The following is an 18,829-nucleotide window of genomic DNA, read 5'->3' as shown; positions in this document are numbered from 1 at the left end:
CTGGGCTCGCCCGCGGACGGGCGCAGGACGGAGGTGGCCCCCGGCACGGCGGCGCGGGCGGCCCCTCTGGTGCGCTTTGGACGCGCCCTCGCGGGCGCGGGGAGGGGCCCTGGCGGGACATCCGGCCGCGCGCTGCGCGGGCGCCGGGAGGGGGGCCCCGCGGCCCGTCCCCGGTGGCTCGGCCCTCCGATTGGTCCCGGCCTGGGAGGGGCGGCCTCCGATTGGTGGCCCGGCGGCGACCGTCTCCGCGCTGGCGGGAACAGGAACCCGGAAGCGGCGGCAGCCGAGCGACAGTCACCCGGGGCCCGTTGCGTCACGCCTCCCCGCCCTGCGCGGCTCCTCTGCCGCTGCCAGTGACGCCTCCCGGGCCTTCCGCGATCCCCCGCCCCGCGGAGCCCTGGGCCGGTCTCCGTGCTGTACAAGCTGACACACGTGTGCACAAGGACAGTGACGAGAAGGCCCCAGGCGGAAAGAAAACCATTCAGGACGCAGAAAACCCGACTCCGGCCACCTTTTGCATCTCTACGGGTTGTGTGTACCCGTTTACCAAAAATGTTTGGGTTCCAGCAGCGATGAGAGCAGCAAGAACGTTGGGGCTGTCGCCCCACCTGAGAGCCTGGGCAGCAGAGCCTGGCTGCCCTCGTGGGCCACCCAGGCCACCCCACACCCCACAGGACATAGCTGCAAGCACAGGGATGCAGGCCCTGGGCCACGGGCGTGTCCCACATGGGCCCGAGGTCCTGCAAGGCTGACCGCAGCCTCCGAGAGCCCTGGCCACCACCTTTCACCAGAACCAGGCCCAGGAACTCTGGGCCTGCTCCCAGATGCCCTAGAAATGGGCTTCTAGAGACCCCCTCCGACAACCACCACCTGCCAGCTAAGAAATGGGAGGGGAAGGTTTCTACAGCACCTGCCTCCCCCGCCCCATTCCGAAGAGAACAAGCATGTTGAAGCACTTAGAGAAAGCAGGTAAATCTCAGACTAATGTTTATTAAATGCTGTATCACTTAGCTACAATAGACTTATCTTTACAAAACTAACTTTTGTAGTAAAAACTCTGCCCTGGCCCTCCCTTGGCAGCACCTGAAACTCCAGGCGGAGGCTGGGCGAGGCTCCCGGTGCCCCCTCTACAGCCTTCATCTGCTGAGCACCCCAGGGGCCCACCAGTCCTCTACTGCAAATCCCTGGGGTTCGGCATGGCCTTGGCTGAGGTGGGCTCCATCATCCCTGCTTAAAATAGCCAGTTTCAGGGGGCTTGGGGTCACGCTTGTGAGGGCTCCAGCAGCCACACCTGTCAGAGCTGGGCCCTGGGGTCCGGCACTGCCCGCCAGCTCGACCAGGACAGTCAGACCTCCATCAGTGCGACCCGCGTGGACCGCAGTCAGGCTGGCGAGCCATTGCTTCCTCAGTCAACACCGAGTCTGGCGGATCAAGTTTGCCATGGGGGCATGTCCCCTTCTGAACCAGGTGGGCCCTGTGACCGGGGCTGTGACCGGCCCTGTGCTACATCCTGACAGATTTGTGGTGTGGATGTCACTGTGGAGCTTGGTCTTCAGCTCGGTGCCCCGCCCCTTCCCTGGCCTCTTGGAAGCAGCAGAAGGCACATAGGTGCATGCTCCTCCAGAGAATGGATGTCCCCCACAAGCACACAGCTAAGGGAACAAGGCTGAGCAGCCAGTCTCTTGCCCAGCCCCTGATGGGAAGCTCAGGGTCTCCCTGGGCAGGGAGCAGGCAGGGGCCAGAAAAACCCGGGGTGTGCTGTCACCCTGGAGTGGCACAAGATCTTCCCTCAACTGTGTGGCTCTGCCCAGGTCCCCTCCGTGGGGCCAGCAGCAGGCTCAGGGACAGGAGCAGGGCTGATGGCAGCCGGGCTTGGATGAGTTTGGGTCTGGCGTATAACCAAAGGGCAGGTGTGCTCCGTAAAATTAAGGCAAGTGGCCCAGATTAGGGCCATCTGGGGCAGACCCCAGGGTCTCCCACAAGACAGCTCAGGGGGCTCCAGAATCCTCTGGAGATGGGCTCAAGACTGTGCTCTCTGTGACCAGCAGCCACCCAGACCCGGGGGAGGAGAAGGCGAAGGGGGCAGAGGTGCTGAAGACCACCCCACTGCCCCGGGGACTTCAGCGGAGAACTTCCTTTCTGAACAAAAGCCCGTGCCCTTCTACAGCTGGCTAGGAAGCCCCGGCCTGGAGGCAGCAGTGGGGGTCCTGGCAGGGCTGGCTAGACGCCCCCCAAGGTCACTCCCTCGCCCTGGCCCAGCCAGCTCAGCGCACAGCGCACACATCCAGAATGCAGAAACGTGCACGGCAGGTAGGGCAGGGCACACGGCTGGCCAGCCAGGTGTCCGGGCGCTGCTGGTCCTGGCGGCTGGCGAACCACTTGCCCATGCAGGTGAGACACCACATGGGGCGGCAGTAGCACCGCTGGCACTCGCTTTCCGCCACCTCCTGGCAAGTCTTCACCAGCTTCACGCTGGCCCGTGTCTGCATGCAGCCGATGCATGCCTCCAGCTCCTGCAGGCGGCATAAGGTGGGTCACAGGAGCCCGAATGGACACCCCCATGGGGCCTCCTGCCCCCCCACTCCGGGGATCCTGGCCCATGGGGGCCCGGCTGTGGGAACCCACCCGTCCCCGCCTAGCCCCTCACCTGGCTGCTGGGGACAGAGTAGACCGGGTTCTCCTCCACCATGGAGGCAAACGTCTCCAGGAACAGGTCGCCCAGGCTCTGGCGGATGACCACGTTGGCCGCGCTGCGGATGGGGGCCCGCAGCTTCTCACACAGCTCGCCGTACTCCGTGGAGTTCAGCCTGCATGAGGCAGGGGCTGCTGGGCTGAGGCCGCTGAAGCGAGGCCCCTCCATAGGGCAAGCCCGGGGAGGCCGAGGTGACTGGGGTGCCCATAACCACACAGCATAGGAGCCCAGCCCAGCTGCCCTATGAACACCAGCCCACAAAGAGGGCGCTGAGGACAGAGCCCAGACCCGGCACTGCCACTCGCCCCCACGGGACACAGGAAGGCGGGAGGACTGCAGGTGAGACACGGAGCGCCTGGCCCTTGGCAGGTTCAGACAAGGCACGTCCCAGGAGGGGCTCGGCAGGCCAGGCATGGCGCGAGCAGTATGGAGGACCTCAGAGGCGAGGCGGCCACCAAGCCCGTCTCGTCCGGCCCCCAGACATCCCGGTGTGCTCCCCCGAGGAGCAGAAGGCAGCTCAGGGGACTGTGGGTGAAGGGGTGATGGAGAGTACCTGCAGGGTGTGAGGGGGGAAGGGGGCCCGTGGGGGGGCCTGGGGGAGGGTCACACTAGGGAAGCCACCCCCACCCATCACCACCTCTCATAGGAACACAAAGACCAGCACGGGGCACAGGATGGACACGTGCCCTTCAGCGAGCCCATGCCCCGCCACCCCCGGCCACTGTAGGCACACCTACCGGATGTCAAAGGCCTGCACGGCAGGGCTGGCGCCGGCCACGCGGATGGTGAGGAGCTGCACGGGCAGGTTTGAGTCTGGCGAGAGCTCGTGCTGCTGTGACTCCGTCACGGTCAGGTGCACGTCCTGCTGCTGAGCCACATGCACCCGGTACGTGGTCACCTTCATCACCCACGTGTCCGTCACGATCACACGGGCACCTGGTGCCCCTGTGGCAAACTTGTCGATCCGCCGGAACTCGGTGTTGACTGAGGAAGCGACAGCCCGCCAGCCCGACTGCGGGAGGGCATAGAGGGCCAGGGTGCGGGCCAGCGGGTGGCGGGCCCACCGGTCCCGGGACCAGTAGTAGATCAGGGTGCAGGCAATGGTGGGCAGCGTCACCGCCAGCAGGAGGAAGAGCCGCCAGGCCTCCGGGGCCTGGCTGGGGGAGTAGAGCCGCTTTTCCGAGGCTGCAAAGCACATGCCCACGTAGTAGCCTGCAAGGACAGGGCGGCCTCAGCGGGGCTCGGGCTGCCAGGCCCTTGTCCTCCCCTGGTGGTGCCCACCGAGAGCTACAGTACTGTCTCTGCCCCTCTCAGGGGACCACTTCCTCTTGTTCCCCAGCCCTGGGCCTAGCATTCTACCCTGATCAGCTCCCAGGGCAAGGCTGTGGAACCCCAGGCCAGGTGGGTCTCACCCACTTCCACACTGGCCAGGCTCAGACCCTGCCCACAGCAATGAAACAATAAATGAAGGAAAAGTGTTTATAACTTGCCACTTAAATTTCATACAACATGAGTACAGAAAAACCAGGAAGACCTAGAAAAGCAAAATAAATACAAGGATCTGATGTCACCCAACACAAAGCTGCCCACTGGCCCCTCTCCTTGGCCCTGACCCCACCCCCTCTGAGGAGGCAGATCAGAGCATGGCCCATCCTGAGCTGGGTCACGTGGCAAAAAGTAAGCAAAGAAGGATGGGGGCATGTCCCAGGAACAGGGTAGCCAGTGCCCAGGCCCCTGCAGGCCAGATCCAGGCCAATTTGCATGTCAACATGACCATTTTAAAATAACTGTCATATTGCAATAGATGTTATGTCTATAGTTTCAAGTTTTTCGAAGTAAATTGAAAAAAAAAAGGCGTGTGTCTGGCCACAGACCAAGCTTCACTAACTTCTCCAGGTGTGGCCTCCTCCAATCACTCTGCTCCCTAAGTTCTGGTTTCCTGCAGACAGCCCTGCCGCGATTCCAGCCTCACTCAGCCCAGGCGCCTCCCCACTGCTCTCCACACAACAGGGCTGCTGCACCTGGCTGCCAGCTGAAAACCCCTCCCTGTGTCCACAGGGCTATGGGTGGGGCAGCCACCAGCCACTTGCTGTCCCAGGCCTGCTTCTGCCCCCATGTCCTCCAGAGAGCCCCTGACTGGTAGCCCCCACTTCAGCCAGACCCCAACCAACCAGCCTCCCAAAGGCCCGCTAGCACCTGGGTCAGTGCCAGGCGTCTATCCGTCCTGGCCACACACAAGCTTTCCCATCTCTGCACCTGTGACACCGCAAGGTGGTGTGACCCATACCTGCCTGCCCTTCTCACACCCACTTTCCATGGCCTGGGCAAGGCCACCACCCCCACCCTGCGTTGGAATCAGTTAACTTATGCCCCATGCCGGGAACTGCCGCTCACGTGACAACTCAAGACCTGTGCCACCTAGGCGAAGCATCCTCTCTCCAGGGCTCTTGGTCTACGTTTCTGCCACCTGCAAACGGCCAGCTGCCACCAGCTGGGACACACGGGCGGTTGGCCCACAGCCTCTACCCTCGAGGCAACTGGGAGACCCGGCACCTTCCTCCGACTCTTTCCCAGAGAAAAGTGACCCCGCGACCCAGCCACCTCAGGGGCCCCAGAGCTCGGCTGCGAGCCTCCGACTCGGCTGGCCACCTCTGCCCACCAGGACACTGGCCAGGAGGGTCGGGCGCCTCACCTAGCGGCAGCAGCGAGTGGCACAGCAGCGTGGCGGCTGTGCGGCGCAGGTGATAGGGCACGAAGGCGGCGTCCTCGCTGCCCAGCCAGCCGGACAGCAGGTTCTGTACCGTGAGCCCGGCCGAGTGGAACTCGGTGGGCGTGAACACGAAGCACACGGCGAACACCAGGTAGGCCAGCGTGAAGGTGACCTCGGGGCTGTCCATCGCGGCGCTGCCGGCACAACCACCAAGCCGTCCGGACGAGGACGCCGCCAACGGCGCAGCCGACAGGCCCGAGAGTCCCGGTACTGCAGACGCGGGGGCCACAGCCGCCGGCCCAGCGCGAGGTACTCTGGGAAATTGAGTCCCAGCCCGCGGGGCGCACCGGGAGTTGTAGTCCGGCCACTGGGCAGACACGGGGCGCACTGGGAGATGGAGTCCGGCCACCGGGCCGCCCGCAGAGCACTCCGGGAAATGAAGTTCCCGCGCCCCTCCAGTCTTCCGCATATTTGGCTCCTCCTCAAGGCCCGCCTTGAGGGCGGTGCTGCACCTGGTCTCATTTTTACAGGTAGGGAAACTGAGACCTGAGTGGCTCTCAGGCCTCAGCCTTTACGCGCATCCCAGGCGCGTCCGCAGAAGAGCCGGAGAGCCCCAGTCAACGGCGAGCCCGCTATCACCGCCTATCCACAAGCAGCCAGCCCCCCGCCTTCGTCTGCTGAGCGAGCCGCAGTTCTCAAGGACTTCCGGCTCCCACCACGCCCAGTGTGTCCCTCACCCCGGAAGCACAACCGCCGGTGTGCTGGGGGCGTGGCCGAAGGCGCTGCCTCCCATTGGCCATCGGCGCCCCGTGCGTAACGCCCCGGGCCGCTCGCTGATTGGCCGCGCGGGCCAACCGTCGGTATTTGAATCGGCGGCGGGCGGACAGGATCCCGGACTCCGCGCCTCCTGTGTCCTCTGCTCCGTTTCGTGGCCGGCAGGTAAGGCGGCGGGGTCCCGGGCTCGGGGCTCCGTCCCATCCTCCGGTCACTATGGCGGCGGGTGGACGCCAGCCGACGTCTACTCTTGATGAAACCTCCCTCTCCCGCCTTTTCTGCGGCTCCTCTTCCGGGGCCGCTGCTCGAACGGCCCCTTCTTCCCCGAGCCCGCCGCGGATTCTTGTCGCTGCCCTTCTAGGGACACCTCGCCGGTTCTCATCCTGCCGGCCCGGCTGCAGCCGGGGGCGGAGACACTGGGGGCTCCGGCCTCCCCGGCTTCTCTGTCTCTTCGGTCGCCCTCCAGGAGGGTCGTCCGTGGGACGCTGCCCATGGGCCTCCTCCCTCCCGCGGGGACCTCGTCCAGCCTCAAATTCCACCTGTAGCTGCGTCTTACAAGGGCCCGTCCCCGCCCCACCCCAGACCCCTGCTGGCGCCTCCAGCCCCGACTCCTCGCCGGCCCTCGCAGCTCTGCGTGGCCCGCCCCCTTCCTCGGGCAGCCCCACCTGGGGGCCATCCCCCATCGCCGGCCCCAGTTCACCTGCTGCGACACCTGGGCCCGCGCCTTCCCCACCGCAGCTCTTAGCACGCAGGCACACCCTGCTCGGGAGCCCCTCCCTGGACCCCCATCGTTAGTAGAAGCCAAACCTGACAGGCCGCCAGCGCTGTGCTGCCCTCCCCTCGCCCCAGCGCCAGGCAAGGACTGCCAGAAAGGTGGCTTCTAGGCTCCTCCGTTTTACCCAGTTGTTCAGGCCCAAATCCTGAGTCACCCTTCACTTCTACTTATCTCTCCTGCTTCCGCACAGTGACTTGGGCCTGCTGCCCCAGGGTCCTGGACCCCCGGTTCTAGCCGGCTGGTGGAACCCCCTTCTCATTTCCTTCCTGTCCCTCCACAGGCAGCACCCTGCCCCACCTTTTCAGAGGCATCTCATCGTGCCTCCCTCCCACTCTGACCTTTCCAGACTGCCTCTGCTCCCCCTGCCCCAGCCCGCCCCCGCCCCTACTTTGATATTCCACCACCAGCAAGTTCCCATGGTGCCCCGGGGCAGGCGGGGCAGGCCAAGGCTCAGCCCTCTGGCGGCGCCTAGATTTGTGTGTCAAGTCCGGGACCACCACCAGGACTGGAAAGGAAGAGTGGGCTGTTCTAGGACCTTCTGGGCTTGATTGGAGGCCCCTGGTGTGTTTCCGAGACTCCTCCAGGCCCCAATGTGGGAGCTCCTGGACCCTCCATGGAATGATTTCACCCTCACTGCTCGTTCCTTCTCCAGCTCCTTCCTGGGCCTTGGTCCTCTCTTGGTCTCCACTCTCTAGTCCCGTGAGGGGAGAGCGAGGCTCGGCGCCCTCCTGCTTCTCAGTCCTCTGCTGACTGGGCCACCTGCTCCAGCCCTGAGGAGGCCTCGGCGCCTTGAGCGGAGGCCTGTGGGGAGACTGAGGCTTCCTCTGTTTGCCCTGTTTTCTCCCAAGCCAGCACTCAACTGACTTGTCCCTAAAGCCTGAGTTAGTGTGAGGACGCTGTCCTTCCTCCACCCACGCGAGTCGAAGGCCCCTCCAGCTCGTGGTCCTGGGAGCTGGTGGTTCAGAGTACATTTGAAGAGTCATAGTTCCCTGAAGCAGGACAGGGACTGTCCGACAAAGCAGGGTCAGCTCTTGGTGTCACGTCCTGCATCTGGGCAACACGGCCCTCACGCTGACACAAACTGTCCGCTTTCCCAGAATGAATCTGCAGATCTTCAATGATGAAAACGTCACTTGTGACAGAAGTACAGAAAACTGCGACTTCCTGTTTTCACCACCGGAACTTACCGGAAGATCGTCTGTTCTCCGTCTGTCACAGAAAGAAAATGTGCCCCCCAAGAGCATAGCCAGAGCGATGAAGGTGAGCACGTTTTAGCCTGAGTAAGGCCGGTGGTGTCGGGTCACCCCAGGACCCGCTGTCCTGGCGACACGCTGAGCTGGCAGGGCGCGGTGTTGCCGACGTGGTGGCTGAAGACTTGAATCACTGAGTGGGTGCTGGCCCTCTTCCCTCCCCGCCAGGTGACTTTCCAGACACCTCTGCGGGATCCACAGACGCACAGGATTTTAAGCCCTAGCATGAGCAGCAACCTCGAGGCTTATTTGGCCCTGGGCGACACCGACGGATTGGAAAGCTCTCACCTGGGCTGGACCCCCAAGAAGTAAGTGCTGGTGCTGCCGGCGTGCCGCACTTTGCGGCGTCTCCGAGGGGCCTGGCGGGGGCGCAGCAGGGCCTCTCCCGCCCTCTGCACTGCGTGGTCCGGAGCGCCAGCCCTGGCCGCGTGTCTGGGAAGGTGGGCCACGGACTGCGTAGAGTAGGTTCACGTTTCAGGATCCACGCCCCCGTCATGCCCTTGCCAACAGACTGGCCTCAGGTTTCGCTCCCTGAGCTCATGCGGTGTCCTGACCACGTCTCCGAGGAGGGACGCAACTGCGGCTCTGTCTGTTTTGCATTTCACTGGGGTCTCCCTTCCGCCCACCAGTCGGCCCTGGGCTCTTAAGGTCGGGCCTTGGAGGAAGTTAGGGGTAGGCGTTGCTGTCAGAGGCAGAGGAGTCTGTTGTGCAGTGTGGTCAGTACAAGTGGCCGAAGGGGCAGGTCCTGAACACCTGACTTGAACCGGAAGCTTCCTGGCAGCCCGACCAGGCGCTGGGTGGGTGTCTGGGGCGGCTGCGGTGATGGACTCGGCCCGGGCGGGCTTTTCCCGCTGCTGCGGAGAGGCCCACTGCCGCTCTTTGCTCCCGGTCAGGCTGGGCTGCCGGCTGTGCCGGGGCCTCCGCGTCCCCGTGCGGGGGGCTCGCCAGCATGTTTCTGTTCTGACGTTCACTGACTTCGACCGCTTAAATTGCTTTTTTTCTAAATAAATTTTAGACATACAGAGAAGGTAAGCAAGCCAGACGCCTCTAGTACACCCTCCACTTGAGTAAAACACCCTCCTGGCCTCTCTCCCCGGGTTTCCTTGCTACTTGTCAATTTCTTTGTATTTTCACCTCCTTCGGTGGAAGGTCAGCAGGAGGAGCGACTCCAGCACTGTTCCTTCATGACAACCCCGAGAAGGGAGGGGACTCTGGCCGAAGGCCAGCCGCTCGCTCTTGCCTGCCTCTCTCTGGTGAAGAATGGACCCCGTGCGTCCTGACTGCGTAGCTGGGGGCAGCCAGCCAAAGGGGAAAACGGGCCACACAGAACACTTCACTTTGGTCCTTTGGTACCTCTCTGCCCTGTCTCACTCAGTAACCTGCATCTCCAGCTGGCCCAAGGAGAAGGTTGACTGAATGTTATTCTTTCCTGTCTTTAGCTAATGTTCAACGTGGAGTAAAACCTACTTAAAAAACTAAAGCAGGTCCCTTAGTGTTAACTAAGTCTGTTTCTAAAAAGCCAACAGTTCACTAAGGAAGCGGATGCCCAGACGAGCAACGGGAGTCTTCGGGAGCCGGCGGCTGGCGCAGATCCCCCGCCGGAGGACTCGAGACCAGCCTCCACCGACCAGCATTCCAGCGGGTCTGCCTCCACTCCCCAGGCCAGCCGGGACCCGTCCAGCTCTCCCCAGACCCCAGCAAGTCTTGAAAAGCGACTGGCATCTGCAGGACAAGTGCCTGACAGCCCTGGGCAGGGCGTGGAGGAACACGCCGGTTCTTATTCTCTAGAGAAAACTGTTGCATCCTCCTCTGAGATCCCAGAAGACACCCCCAGGATGGTACCCCAAGACAGAGCAGAGGACCCTCACAGAGTCACAGGAGACGGCTCGAGCAAAGTCCCCACTTCCTCGGCCATGGTCACGTCCCCCGCTGGTACTCAGCCCGAAGGCCCCCGCAGAGAAAGCCCCTGTGCAGACCTGCCTGGGGCCCGAGCCGGCCCTCCAGAGGCTGGGGATGCCACGGCCCCAAGTCCTCGGGAGGAAGTGGCCGGCGGCCAAGTGACCGACTCTTCAGGGAGTGGGCCCATCACGCTAGAGTTGGACCTCTGTGACGACGCCACAAGCAAAAAACCACCTTCGCCAAGGAGTCTGGGGCAGAGGCCCGGCCCCCCGCCTCCCTTGAGGAGCCCCGAGGCCGGGCAGGAAAAGGCCCCCGCAGACGCAGGCCAGAGCCCTGCTCTCCCTCCTCGGGGGTCCTACAACTTGGACTGGGACAAGCTGGATGACCCCAACTTTAACCCGTTTGGAGGCAGTGGAGAAGCCCTGCCCTCAGAGCACCCCCAGAGCAGGCCAGCTGGTCTGGTGACTGAGCAGCTGAGCACTGGGCCTGCAGCCTCAGGGGCCTCACCTCAGAGCCAGTGAGTCGGGGGTGGCGGGCGGCGCTGGGGCGGCTGGTCTGCAGCCGCAGGCTGCTGGGGAATAGCGAGAGCTGGAAGGCCCCTCCCGCGGTGGGGCTGCCAGTGGCTTCCTGAGAGTTGTCTGTAACGTGCCTGAGACCGAGAGGGTTACCTGGAGCAGGGCAGTGCTGGGGCCCAGGTGCCTCTGCTCCCCCGGGCCCGAGCCGCCCGTGTGCACCTCGTCATATGGCTCGCTGCTCTCTGGGGACAGCTGCTCCGTGGCTGCCAGGCGTTAGGGCCTAGGAGCAGCTTGGCCAGTGCCCGACCACCCAACAGTCACACTTGACACAGCCCCTGGCTGTGCCCAGGCTGCCCTCCCTCCCACCCGCTTCTTGGCCAATTTTCAGGGAATAAGGACATCTCTTGGGGTGCTCCCCAGTGAGCTGGGGCGGCTCAGCTCCCGCCTGCTGCCCAGGCCTCTTCTGAGGCTCAGGTTCTCTTGCAGGTGAGGCAAGGGTGGGGGGATTTGCCAGCACCCAGCATAGCCCCCGCTCCTGGCTTTCCAGGTGAGGGTTCACAGGGCAGGTGGCAGCTCAGGGCTGGGGTGCAGGCCTCACTGACTCTCATCTCCTCAGGCAGGTTCCGTCAGCCTCAGCAGATGGCACACCTGTGATACCTGTGATGCAGACCACGGCAGGGAGCTCAGGGGCGGTGGGCAAGGTACGGAGTGTGTGCGCCCGACCAAGCGGGAGCACATGCCAGCGCAGTAGCCCCCATCTGCCTGTGGCGACAGGATGGGACCCAGTGCTGCCCCTCCCCCCAGAGCGGGGGAGCGGGGCAAGACTGGGCAGGGCAGAGGCCCACCTGGGACCCCTGACCGCTCGGCGTGCCCCAATGAGCCACCCAGGCGACCCTCACCTCTCTTCCAGGAGGAGAGCACAGATTCTCCAGGGACAGCAGCGGCCACCAGCAGGCCAGACAGTGAGCCCACAGGCGTGCCCACTGACCCAGCGCTCCCTGCTCCTCAGTGGGGGCCAGGGCCGGCCTCAGACCTGAGTGAGGAGCACTTCCGAGACCCAGCGGACGGTGCGTTGTCCCTGCGTCCAGCTTGCTTGAAATGAGTGCGTGTGTCGAGTGGCTTTTGCAGGCGGTCATTCTGCAGGCGCGTCAGTCCCTGAACTCAAAGTGTGTTCATGCACGGCCAGCTCACCAGAGGAGGGCCCTCTGACACGGAGGGCTCTGGGGACCCCATAGGAACCATAGGAACACGTGCAATGGGTGGGGAGGCCGTGCCCAGTGACGAGTTCACAGGGACACCCAGAGCCTCGGATCGTCGAAGAGACACTGAGCCGAAACCCCACAGTGCCGAGCAGAGCTCACCCCCGCTGGGCAGCGGAAGTGGGTGGTGGGCGGAGATGCCTGCTGGGAGCCAGAGGGGCTGGGTCGCTCCTAAGCCACCAGGCGACTCGGCGGGTCTCAGCGGGTCTCAGCCCAAGTGACACAAAAGCCACAGCACAGAGGACGAGATGGGCGTATCGGCCGGGGTAAGCGCAGGGTCCTCATGCAGGTGGAGCCAGGAGCTGTGGAGAGACTATTATAGGGTGGCCTGCTGCCCCCACGGGACCCAGGAACGCCTTAAGGTGCGGGCTTTGTGGGGTGCCGGCACAGTGCCCTGTCTGGGGCCAGGCGCTCTGTGGCAAGTGTGTCCCAGCCGTCATGGCGAGGCCGCCGGCATCCTGGGGCTCGCCTCTGTGTGCTCGCACGGCCTCTCTCCCTTGAGTGCAAACCTGGAGGGGGCTCCTGGTCCGACACCACCCTGCCTGTGACTTTCTGGGGTGCCGTGGACAATCTCCCACGGGCCCGTACCCCCCTCCCGCCCCCACCCACGGGCACTTGCTGCTCCGACTCCTGGTTTGGTGTCCTGGCGTGCGGAGTGCGACCTCCATGTGCTCACTGGCTGTCCGTGCGTGCTGTCCGTGTGTTGCCCCGACTGGCAGGGCCTCCCATGCAGTGCGTGGGGTCCCTAGCCAGACGCGGTCTGCGGCGTCGCCTCCCGTCCTGCGGGTTGACGCGTCCGACGAAGCGCAGATGTGAACTCTGAAGTCCAACTTGTGTTTTTCCTTTTGTTTGTGACTTTGGTGTCAGACCTAAGAAACCGTTGCCAGAGCCCACGGCAGGGAGGTTTGCTCTTCGGTTTTCTTCTAAGAACTTTAGTTTTGGTTCTTATGTTTAGGTCTCTGATCCATGTTGAGTTAATTTTTACTTACGGCTTGAGGCTTCCTTAGGTTTTTAAAGCAAAAGTCACATTATCAGAAATCAGACTTTTCTGGGGTCGTTTCAAACGGCGGTTCTCAAGCAGGGCGATCTAGCCCCAGGGGGTGCTTTTGCCTGTCACCCCAGGGGGTGCTTCTCAACTCACGGCCCACAAAACCATCGGGCCAGGGTGTCGGGGACAGGCCGGAAACGCCACTGAAAGCAAAGGCCCTGGGACCCCAGGTCCAGGGTGGGTGGTGGGCGGTGTTCGCAGGGCCTGGGTCGGGGGTTCTGGGGACCCCCTGCTCGGGCGAGGCCACCACTGAGCTGGCCCTTGTCTCGTGGGAGCGCGGTGGCCCGCTGCGTGGGGATGGTGTCCACAGCGTGCCCCGCTCCCTCTCAGTTCTAGGCACGGGGGCCGACGTGGACTACTTGGAGCAGTTCGGGGCGTCCTCGGTGAGTGCACCGCCTCGGGGCGTGTCTTGAGCAGCGCCATGCCACTGTCACATGGAGGCGAGCCCGACGCTTCCTGAGCCCCAACATCAGCCATGTCCACGTGTGGCCAGGAGGTGCTCCGCCGGGCAGCGCCATGGCTGGCCGAGTCTCTCCAGGGCCCCTGTTCTGCAGCCTCTTCTCCACTGCACCCCTGGTCCCAACACAGTCCTATCCCGGGGTTCACACTGCTTTGTGCGGGGGACAGTCGCGCCTTGGTGTCTCACCGTGTGCCATGACCTCCCCTGGCCCTGCGCTGGCCCTGTGCTCTCAGGGTTGTCTGTCGGGGATACCGGGGGCCCTGCTGACTTGCCTGCCTCCCTCAGTTTAAGGAGTCGGCGCTGAGGAAGCAGTCCTTGTACCTCAAGTTCGACCCGCTCTTGAATGGCAGTCCTCAGAGACTGGTGCCCGCGGCCCCTGAGGCCCCCAGGTACCTGCCTCCCCCACCTCCCCGTCATGGGTTTGGTCGCCCCAGGCAGAGACTTCTGGACAAGGAGACGTTCTGGACTCACCCTCTGGGACGCAGGCCCCGTGAGGCTCTGAGGAGGAGGAGTCGGTGGAGACCGGGGCCAGGATGGCTGCGGGCACGGGGGCAGGACAGCCGGCCCGTTGCCTGTCTGAGGATTTGCAGGCATGGCCCCACGTCCCTCTGGCAGCTGCACAGCCACGCTCGCACTGCGACCACAGGTTGCCAGTCGAGACAGGCCACGTGGCCCGCACACCCTTGTGCTCACTCTGGGCCCTGGGGAGGGCCTGGGCAGAGCCCGTCCGGGGGAAACAGCTGTCTCCCTGTCCCCACCACAGCATGCAGGCTGCAGACGCGCCCTCCTGCGGGGGCCCGCTCGAGGCAACGCTAGTGGACCTCGACTTGCCCGCAGCCCCGGCCGGCCCCGTGAGTGCTGCGGCCCCACGTGCCTGGTTGGGTGGGGAGTTCGTGGGACCGCTCCTTGTCACCGGTCACGGCTATGCTGTCCCAGGAGCCTCCCGCCTCCAAGGACCCATCCCCCCTGGTAGCAGGGTGGGGTGAATGCCAGAGGCGCTTGTGGCCCAGCTGCCCTGCCACTCCGCAGGTGCTGGGCCCGCCTCCGTGTGTCCTCGGGCCTGGGGGCCCGCTGCTGCCCGTGGGGCCCATTGTGGACGTGCTTCAGTACAGCCAGAAGGACCTGGACGCAGCGGTGAGGACGAGGCGTGGGGAGCGCGGGGTCATGGTGCACTGTCCCGCGTGTTGGCCGCAGCCCAGGCACGGCGCCGGGGGCTGCTCAGGGGACTCGCCGCGCGCTGAGGGAGGATGGTCCAGTGCTGGTCACCCTCGTGCTGCCACAGGCGGAGCCGGAGGCGTCCACGTGCTCGGCCCCAGCCCGTGTCCAGTTAGTGGAGGAGCGTGTGCTCCTTCCTCCCCAAGGGGTTGGGCCTCAGGCCCCACTGACCCCTCAGTGTCCAGCTAGGCCCTTCGGGGACAGACTCCGACCAAACACGTAAAGGCTGCGCCTGCCAGCAGCTGCATTATCCGATGGCCGCCTGCCCTGCTCAGCAGCTCACGACGTGGGGCCCTCTGCCTTCCAGCGTGGTGTTCTCAGCTGCTGGGTCCCCCCTCCCCTCCACGGGCTGCTCTCCCGGCCCCCACACCCACCCGCACACAGGCACAGGCCCCTGGGGGCCGGCGGGGACCCGGCTCTTGCTGGGCCACCTGCTGGCCCAGCCCGGTGACATCCAGCAGGTGAGGCACGAGGCCTGTGCCTGACCGCCAGGCTCCTCAAAGCCCATCCTGCAGCTCGGCCCCCGGGCGTGGGGGGCGCCCAGCTCCAGCTGCGTGTGCTTCGTGCAGGTGGCGGCGACGCAGAAGGAGAACCTGCAGCTGCGGAGCAGGTGTGAGGTGCTGCACGCCAAGAACCTGGAGATGGGGTAAGGCCTGCGGCGGGGCCGGCTCCACCTGTGGCGGCCTCCACGGGCTCTCACGGCACTGCCCTCCTCCCGCAGGAAGGTCATGGACGGCTTCGAGCGAGTCGTGTACCAGTCGCTGGGTGAGCACCAGGAGCCAGGGCCCCTTCCTAGTGGCGGTCCCCGCAGGAGAGCTGCGCGTGGGTGGGGAGGCCGTGTGGCGGGCGTTCTTTGCCCCCAAAATGGGCAGACCCTGAGCCGGCAGCTGGGGGACACCTGGGGTTCGTGCCATGGCCGCCTGTCACAATCTGTCCCCCAGGTGGCTGCACGTCCAGCTTTGGTCTCTGTGAGTATCGGGTCCCAGGTGTGCCCAGGGCTGCGGGAAGGGTAGTACCGGGCGTCTCCCGGACAAGGACTTGGGTTTCTGGAGGTCCCCAAAGGTGGGAACAGGTGTCGCCGTGACTCCCTTCCTCGGGGACCTCTGCTGCCGGGCCCCGGGTTCACAGTGCGCCTGGCGGTGAGGGGAATGGCTGCTCCGGGCCCCTCCCTCCAGCGGCCTCAGGCACGCCACAGTGCCCGCTCGCCCCCCGCCCTCGGCCACGCGGGCATCGGCATGGCTGCCCCGGTCCCACGTGTTTGCTTTTCTTCCTCAAGAGGAGGCTCAGAAACAGAAGGAACGTGCCGAAGCTGAGATCCAGAAGGTTCTGAAGGAAAAAGACCAGCTGGCTGCAGACCTGAGCGCCATGGGGAAGTCGTTCTCCGGCCTCCTGAAGCGGTTTGAGAAGCAGAAGGAAGTGATCGAAGGCTACCGCACGGTAGGCGGGACCTGGCGCCCAAGCCCGGCCGGCCTGGGCCTGAACCTTGTCTGGGCTTAGAGCTGGAGCGCCCACCATGCTGGGGGGACATGGACATGGGCACACGCACACACCACCCCCCAGCCCTGCCCCTCCCAGTTCCTCAGACTCAGCACCTGGCCACACCTTTCCCTGGGGCTGTGCAGGGTGCTTGAGCAGGGGAGCTAGAGACAGGGCCACGGCGGCCGACAGAGTGCCGAGGTGACAGTAGGCATGAGGAGCTAGCATCTGCCTTGCTGAGGAGGGCCTGGGCCCCGCTAGACCTCAGTGGCACCCTGGGTAGGGTGTGCAGCAGTCAGAGCCTGGCCTGCAGGTGGTGACGGCAGCAGAGAGGGGCCAGGGCCAGGCCCAGCGTCCAGGGCTGTGTGTGTGGAGGGACCTTTTCAAAAAAACAGGAAGTGCCGTTTTCCTGGGGCCTTCCTGTCTGAGCTTCTGTGCTGAAGTCCCACGCTGGGGCCCTGTCCACCTGACCACGGGGCCCCCGAAAGCCAAGCCCAGACACAGAAGAGCAGGCTGCTCACAGCTAACGCCCACCCGTCCCCTAAAGAATGAGGAGTCGCTGAAGAAGTGCGTGGAGGACTACATCGTCAGGATCGAGGCGGAGGGCCAGCGCTACCAGGCGCTGAAGGCCCACGCGGAGGAGAAGCTCCAGCAGTGAGTAGGGCGCGCCGCGGGCCGGGGGCGGGTGCCGGCGGCGGGTGCCGGCGGCCTGGCTCAGCCTGCCCTCTGCTTTCCAGGGCAAACGAGGAGATCGCCCAGGTCCGCAGCAAGGCCCAAGCGGAGGCCTTGGCCTTCCAGGCGAGCCTGCGGAAGGAGCAGATGCGCGTCCACTCGCTGGAGAAGGCGGTGGAGCAGAAGGTGGGCGCGGGCAGCGGGGCGGGCAGCGGGGCCACTCCCAGGCTGGGCCAGCCACACTCCCTCCCGGCCTTTGAGTCCGGAGCCACGCACTCACCTTGGCCGTTGTGAGAAATCCAGGTGTGTGACGTTTCTCCTTCAGACTAAAGAAAACGACGAACTGACCAGAATCTGTGACGACCTCATTTCCAAGATGGAGAAGATCTGACAGGGTCCTCGCCCTGCCCCCTACCCCGCCCCTGTCTGTCTGTGTGTCTGTCTGTCTGTTGGAAGATGTCATATTCTCTCCTAACCTCAGCTCATTTTTAAACTAGATTACTTAAAAAAAAAACTAAATAAAGTTTTCCTTAAGTTTAAGCACTGAACCTGCCCTGGTCTCGATTCAGTTGAAAGCTTCCAGCTGTGGCCGAAGCCACCACAGCTGCCCACTGTGCCTTCAGCCCTGCACTGCCCGCACCTCGGCACTGCCGAGAGGTGGGCAGCCTTGCTTGAGGCGCAGCCGTGTGGCCCTTGGGGAGTGTCTGCCTCGTGACCACAGATCAAAATCTAAGTGGACTGAGTTTTCGTGTAAAAAAGCCAATAGGCAGGCAAGGTGATGGCTGGCCCCATGGCGAGGCCCTCGCCCACCAAAGTGTCACTGAGGGACTAGGCGGTGTGGCTGGCTGACACTTAGTGCCCGCAGTGTCTTCATAACTGTGGTGGCTGCTTCCAGCCCCGTGAAGCCTAGGAGCGAAGGCTGCCCCAAGGAAGAGCCTCCAGCCCCTCAGCCCCAGCAGAAGTTGGCTGCCCCACAGACCCCTGGCCACTTCTCAAGGGGCTTCCCTGACACCCCCAACTGAAATGTGTGGTGGGACCCTCCCACCAGCTCCGTCCAGGCCAGCCCCAGCATGTGGCCCTCGGTAAAGCAGCGCTGCGGCCCTTGAGGCCTAAGCATAAGTGTGTCTCAGATGTACAGACCCCACCTCGGCCTCCCCTCGGCAGGCAGGCCCAGACCCCACGCTGACCAAGCAGCCCCATGCTCAGGGCTCTGCAGCCCTCCATGCCACTGCCCCGCTCCGTGGGTTGTTTGGTTTAGGGGACTTGGCCCCCGGAAGGCAGCCCCCCAAGAGCAGACATAATGTCTCAGAGTTTATGCGCCTCCCAAACAGGGCTCTGGGCCCCTCCCTCCCCTCACCCTTGCCCCAACCAGGTAACCCCTTCCCTGCTCCCACCCCACATCAGCCCCACTCTGCTGGAACCCCCTATCCCACCCCTCACCCCAACAAAATGGAGTGCATTCCTACCCAGGAGGACCCTAGGAGCCGAGGGGCCTTTACGAGCCTGCGAGGCCCACTCCATAGACAAGGAAACAGGCCTGGGACCAGCAACCGTTGGCTGGGGAGAAGCTGGGCGGGCACAGGGTGTCTCTGGGGGTGCGGGCTGAGAAGCCAGTGGGCCTGGCGCCTCAGGGCTCAGCTGCCCCGTGGCTCGGAGGGGCAGGCACAGCAGCCCTGCTCTGGCCTCCTCGCCTTCCCTGGGCACGTGTGGCTGAGGGCCCCAGGCCCCCTCTCTTCAGGGGCCAGGGCTGCTGTGGAGGGGCCTGGGGGGACCTCCTCGAGCCACTCTGGGAGCTGCCCAGTGCCCTGTCCCCCCGCTGGGCCTCTGAGCCAGGCCAGGACTCTGCCTAGAGAAGGCCATGTCAGGCGGCCGGCCGTGCCGAGGCCACAGGCCTCCGGGCAGCGTCCTGGGCCCGGAGCCTCTCAGGGACAAAGGGTCCTTGTGCGGCTGAAGGGGTGTTTATCCTGGAGCCCGAGTTAACTCAGGCCACGGGGCTGGCTGGTGGCCCTGGCCCTTCACGGGTAAACAAGACCCAAGCTGAGCACAGAGCAGCAGGCCTGGTCCCCCGCACCCTGCATTTCCTG

At 64.4% G+C, this 18,829-nt stretch overlaps 2 protein-coding genes across 3 annotated transcripts; one reads left to right on the top strand and one right to left on the bottom strand.

Moving 5' to 3' along the window:
- Window positions 1-970: 970 nt before the first annotated feature.
- Window positions 971-6,181, bottom strand: TMEM129 (transmembrane protein 129, E3 ubiquitin ligase). Its single transcript, XM_039838324.1, has 4 exons — window positions 5,385-6,181; window positions 3,430-3,904; window positions 2,648-2,807; window positions 971-2,513 (listed from the first exon to the last, which is right to left on the bottom strand). The coding sequence occupies exons 1-4, from the start codon at window positions 5,869-5,871 to the stop codon at window positions 2,265-2,267; spliced, it is 1,371 nt and encodes a 456-aa protein (XP_039694258.1). The 5' UTR covers window positions 5,872-6,181; the 3' UTR covers window positions 971-2,264.
- A 20-nt stretch (window positions 6,182-6,201) lies between these two features.
- On the top strand, window positions 6,202-17,293 carry TACC3 (transforming acidic coiled-coil containing protein 3). 2 transcript variants are annotated; one of them, XM_039838323.1, is made up of 16 exons: window positions 6,202-6,341; window positions 8,049-8,211; window positions 8,370-8,509; window positions 9,721-10,617; window positions 11,232-11,316; window positions 11,526-11,682; window positions 13,253-13,305; window positions 13,668-13,771; window positions 14,146-14,233; window positions 14,412-14,516; window positions 15,167-15,207; window positions 15,319-15,362; window positions 15,874-16,034; window positions 16,621-16,727; window positions 16,811-16,931; window positions 17,071-17,293. In XM_039838323.1, exons 2-16 carry the CDS (start codon window positions 8,050-8,052, stop codon window positions 17,134-17,136), a joined length of 2,331 nt encoding a protein of 776 aa, XP_039694257.1. In that variant the 5' UTR covers window positions 6,202-6,341; window position 8,049; the 3' UTR covers window positions 17,137-17,293. The 2 variants fall into 2 exon arrangements, with proteins under 2 accessions (XP_039694257.1, XP_039694256.1); XM_039838322.1 differs by having other exon boundaries at window positions 15,167-15,243.
- The last annotated feature ends 1,536 nt before the right edge of the window (window positions 17,294-18,829 follow it).

This window comes from Pteropus medius, unplaced genomic scaffold (assembly GCF_902729225.1).
Source record: "Pteropus medius unplaced genomic scaffold, Ma_sr-lr_union100, whole genome shotgun sequence".
NCBI lineage: Eukaryota > Metazoa > Chordata > Mammalia > Chiroptera > Pteropodidae > Pteropus > Pteropus medius.
Note: the sequence above shows the minus strand (reverse complement) of the source record. Positions and strands in the feature narration are given on the sequence as shown.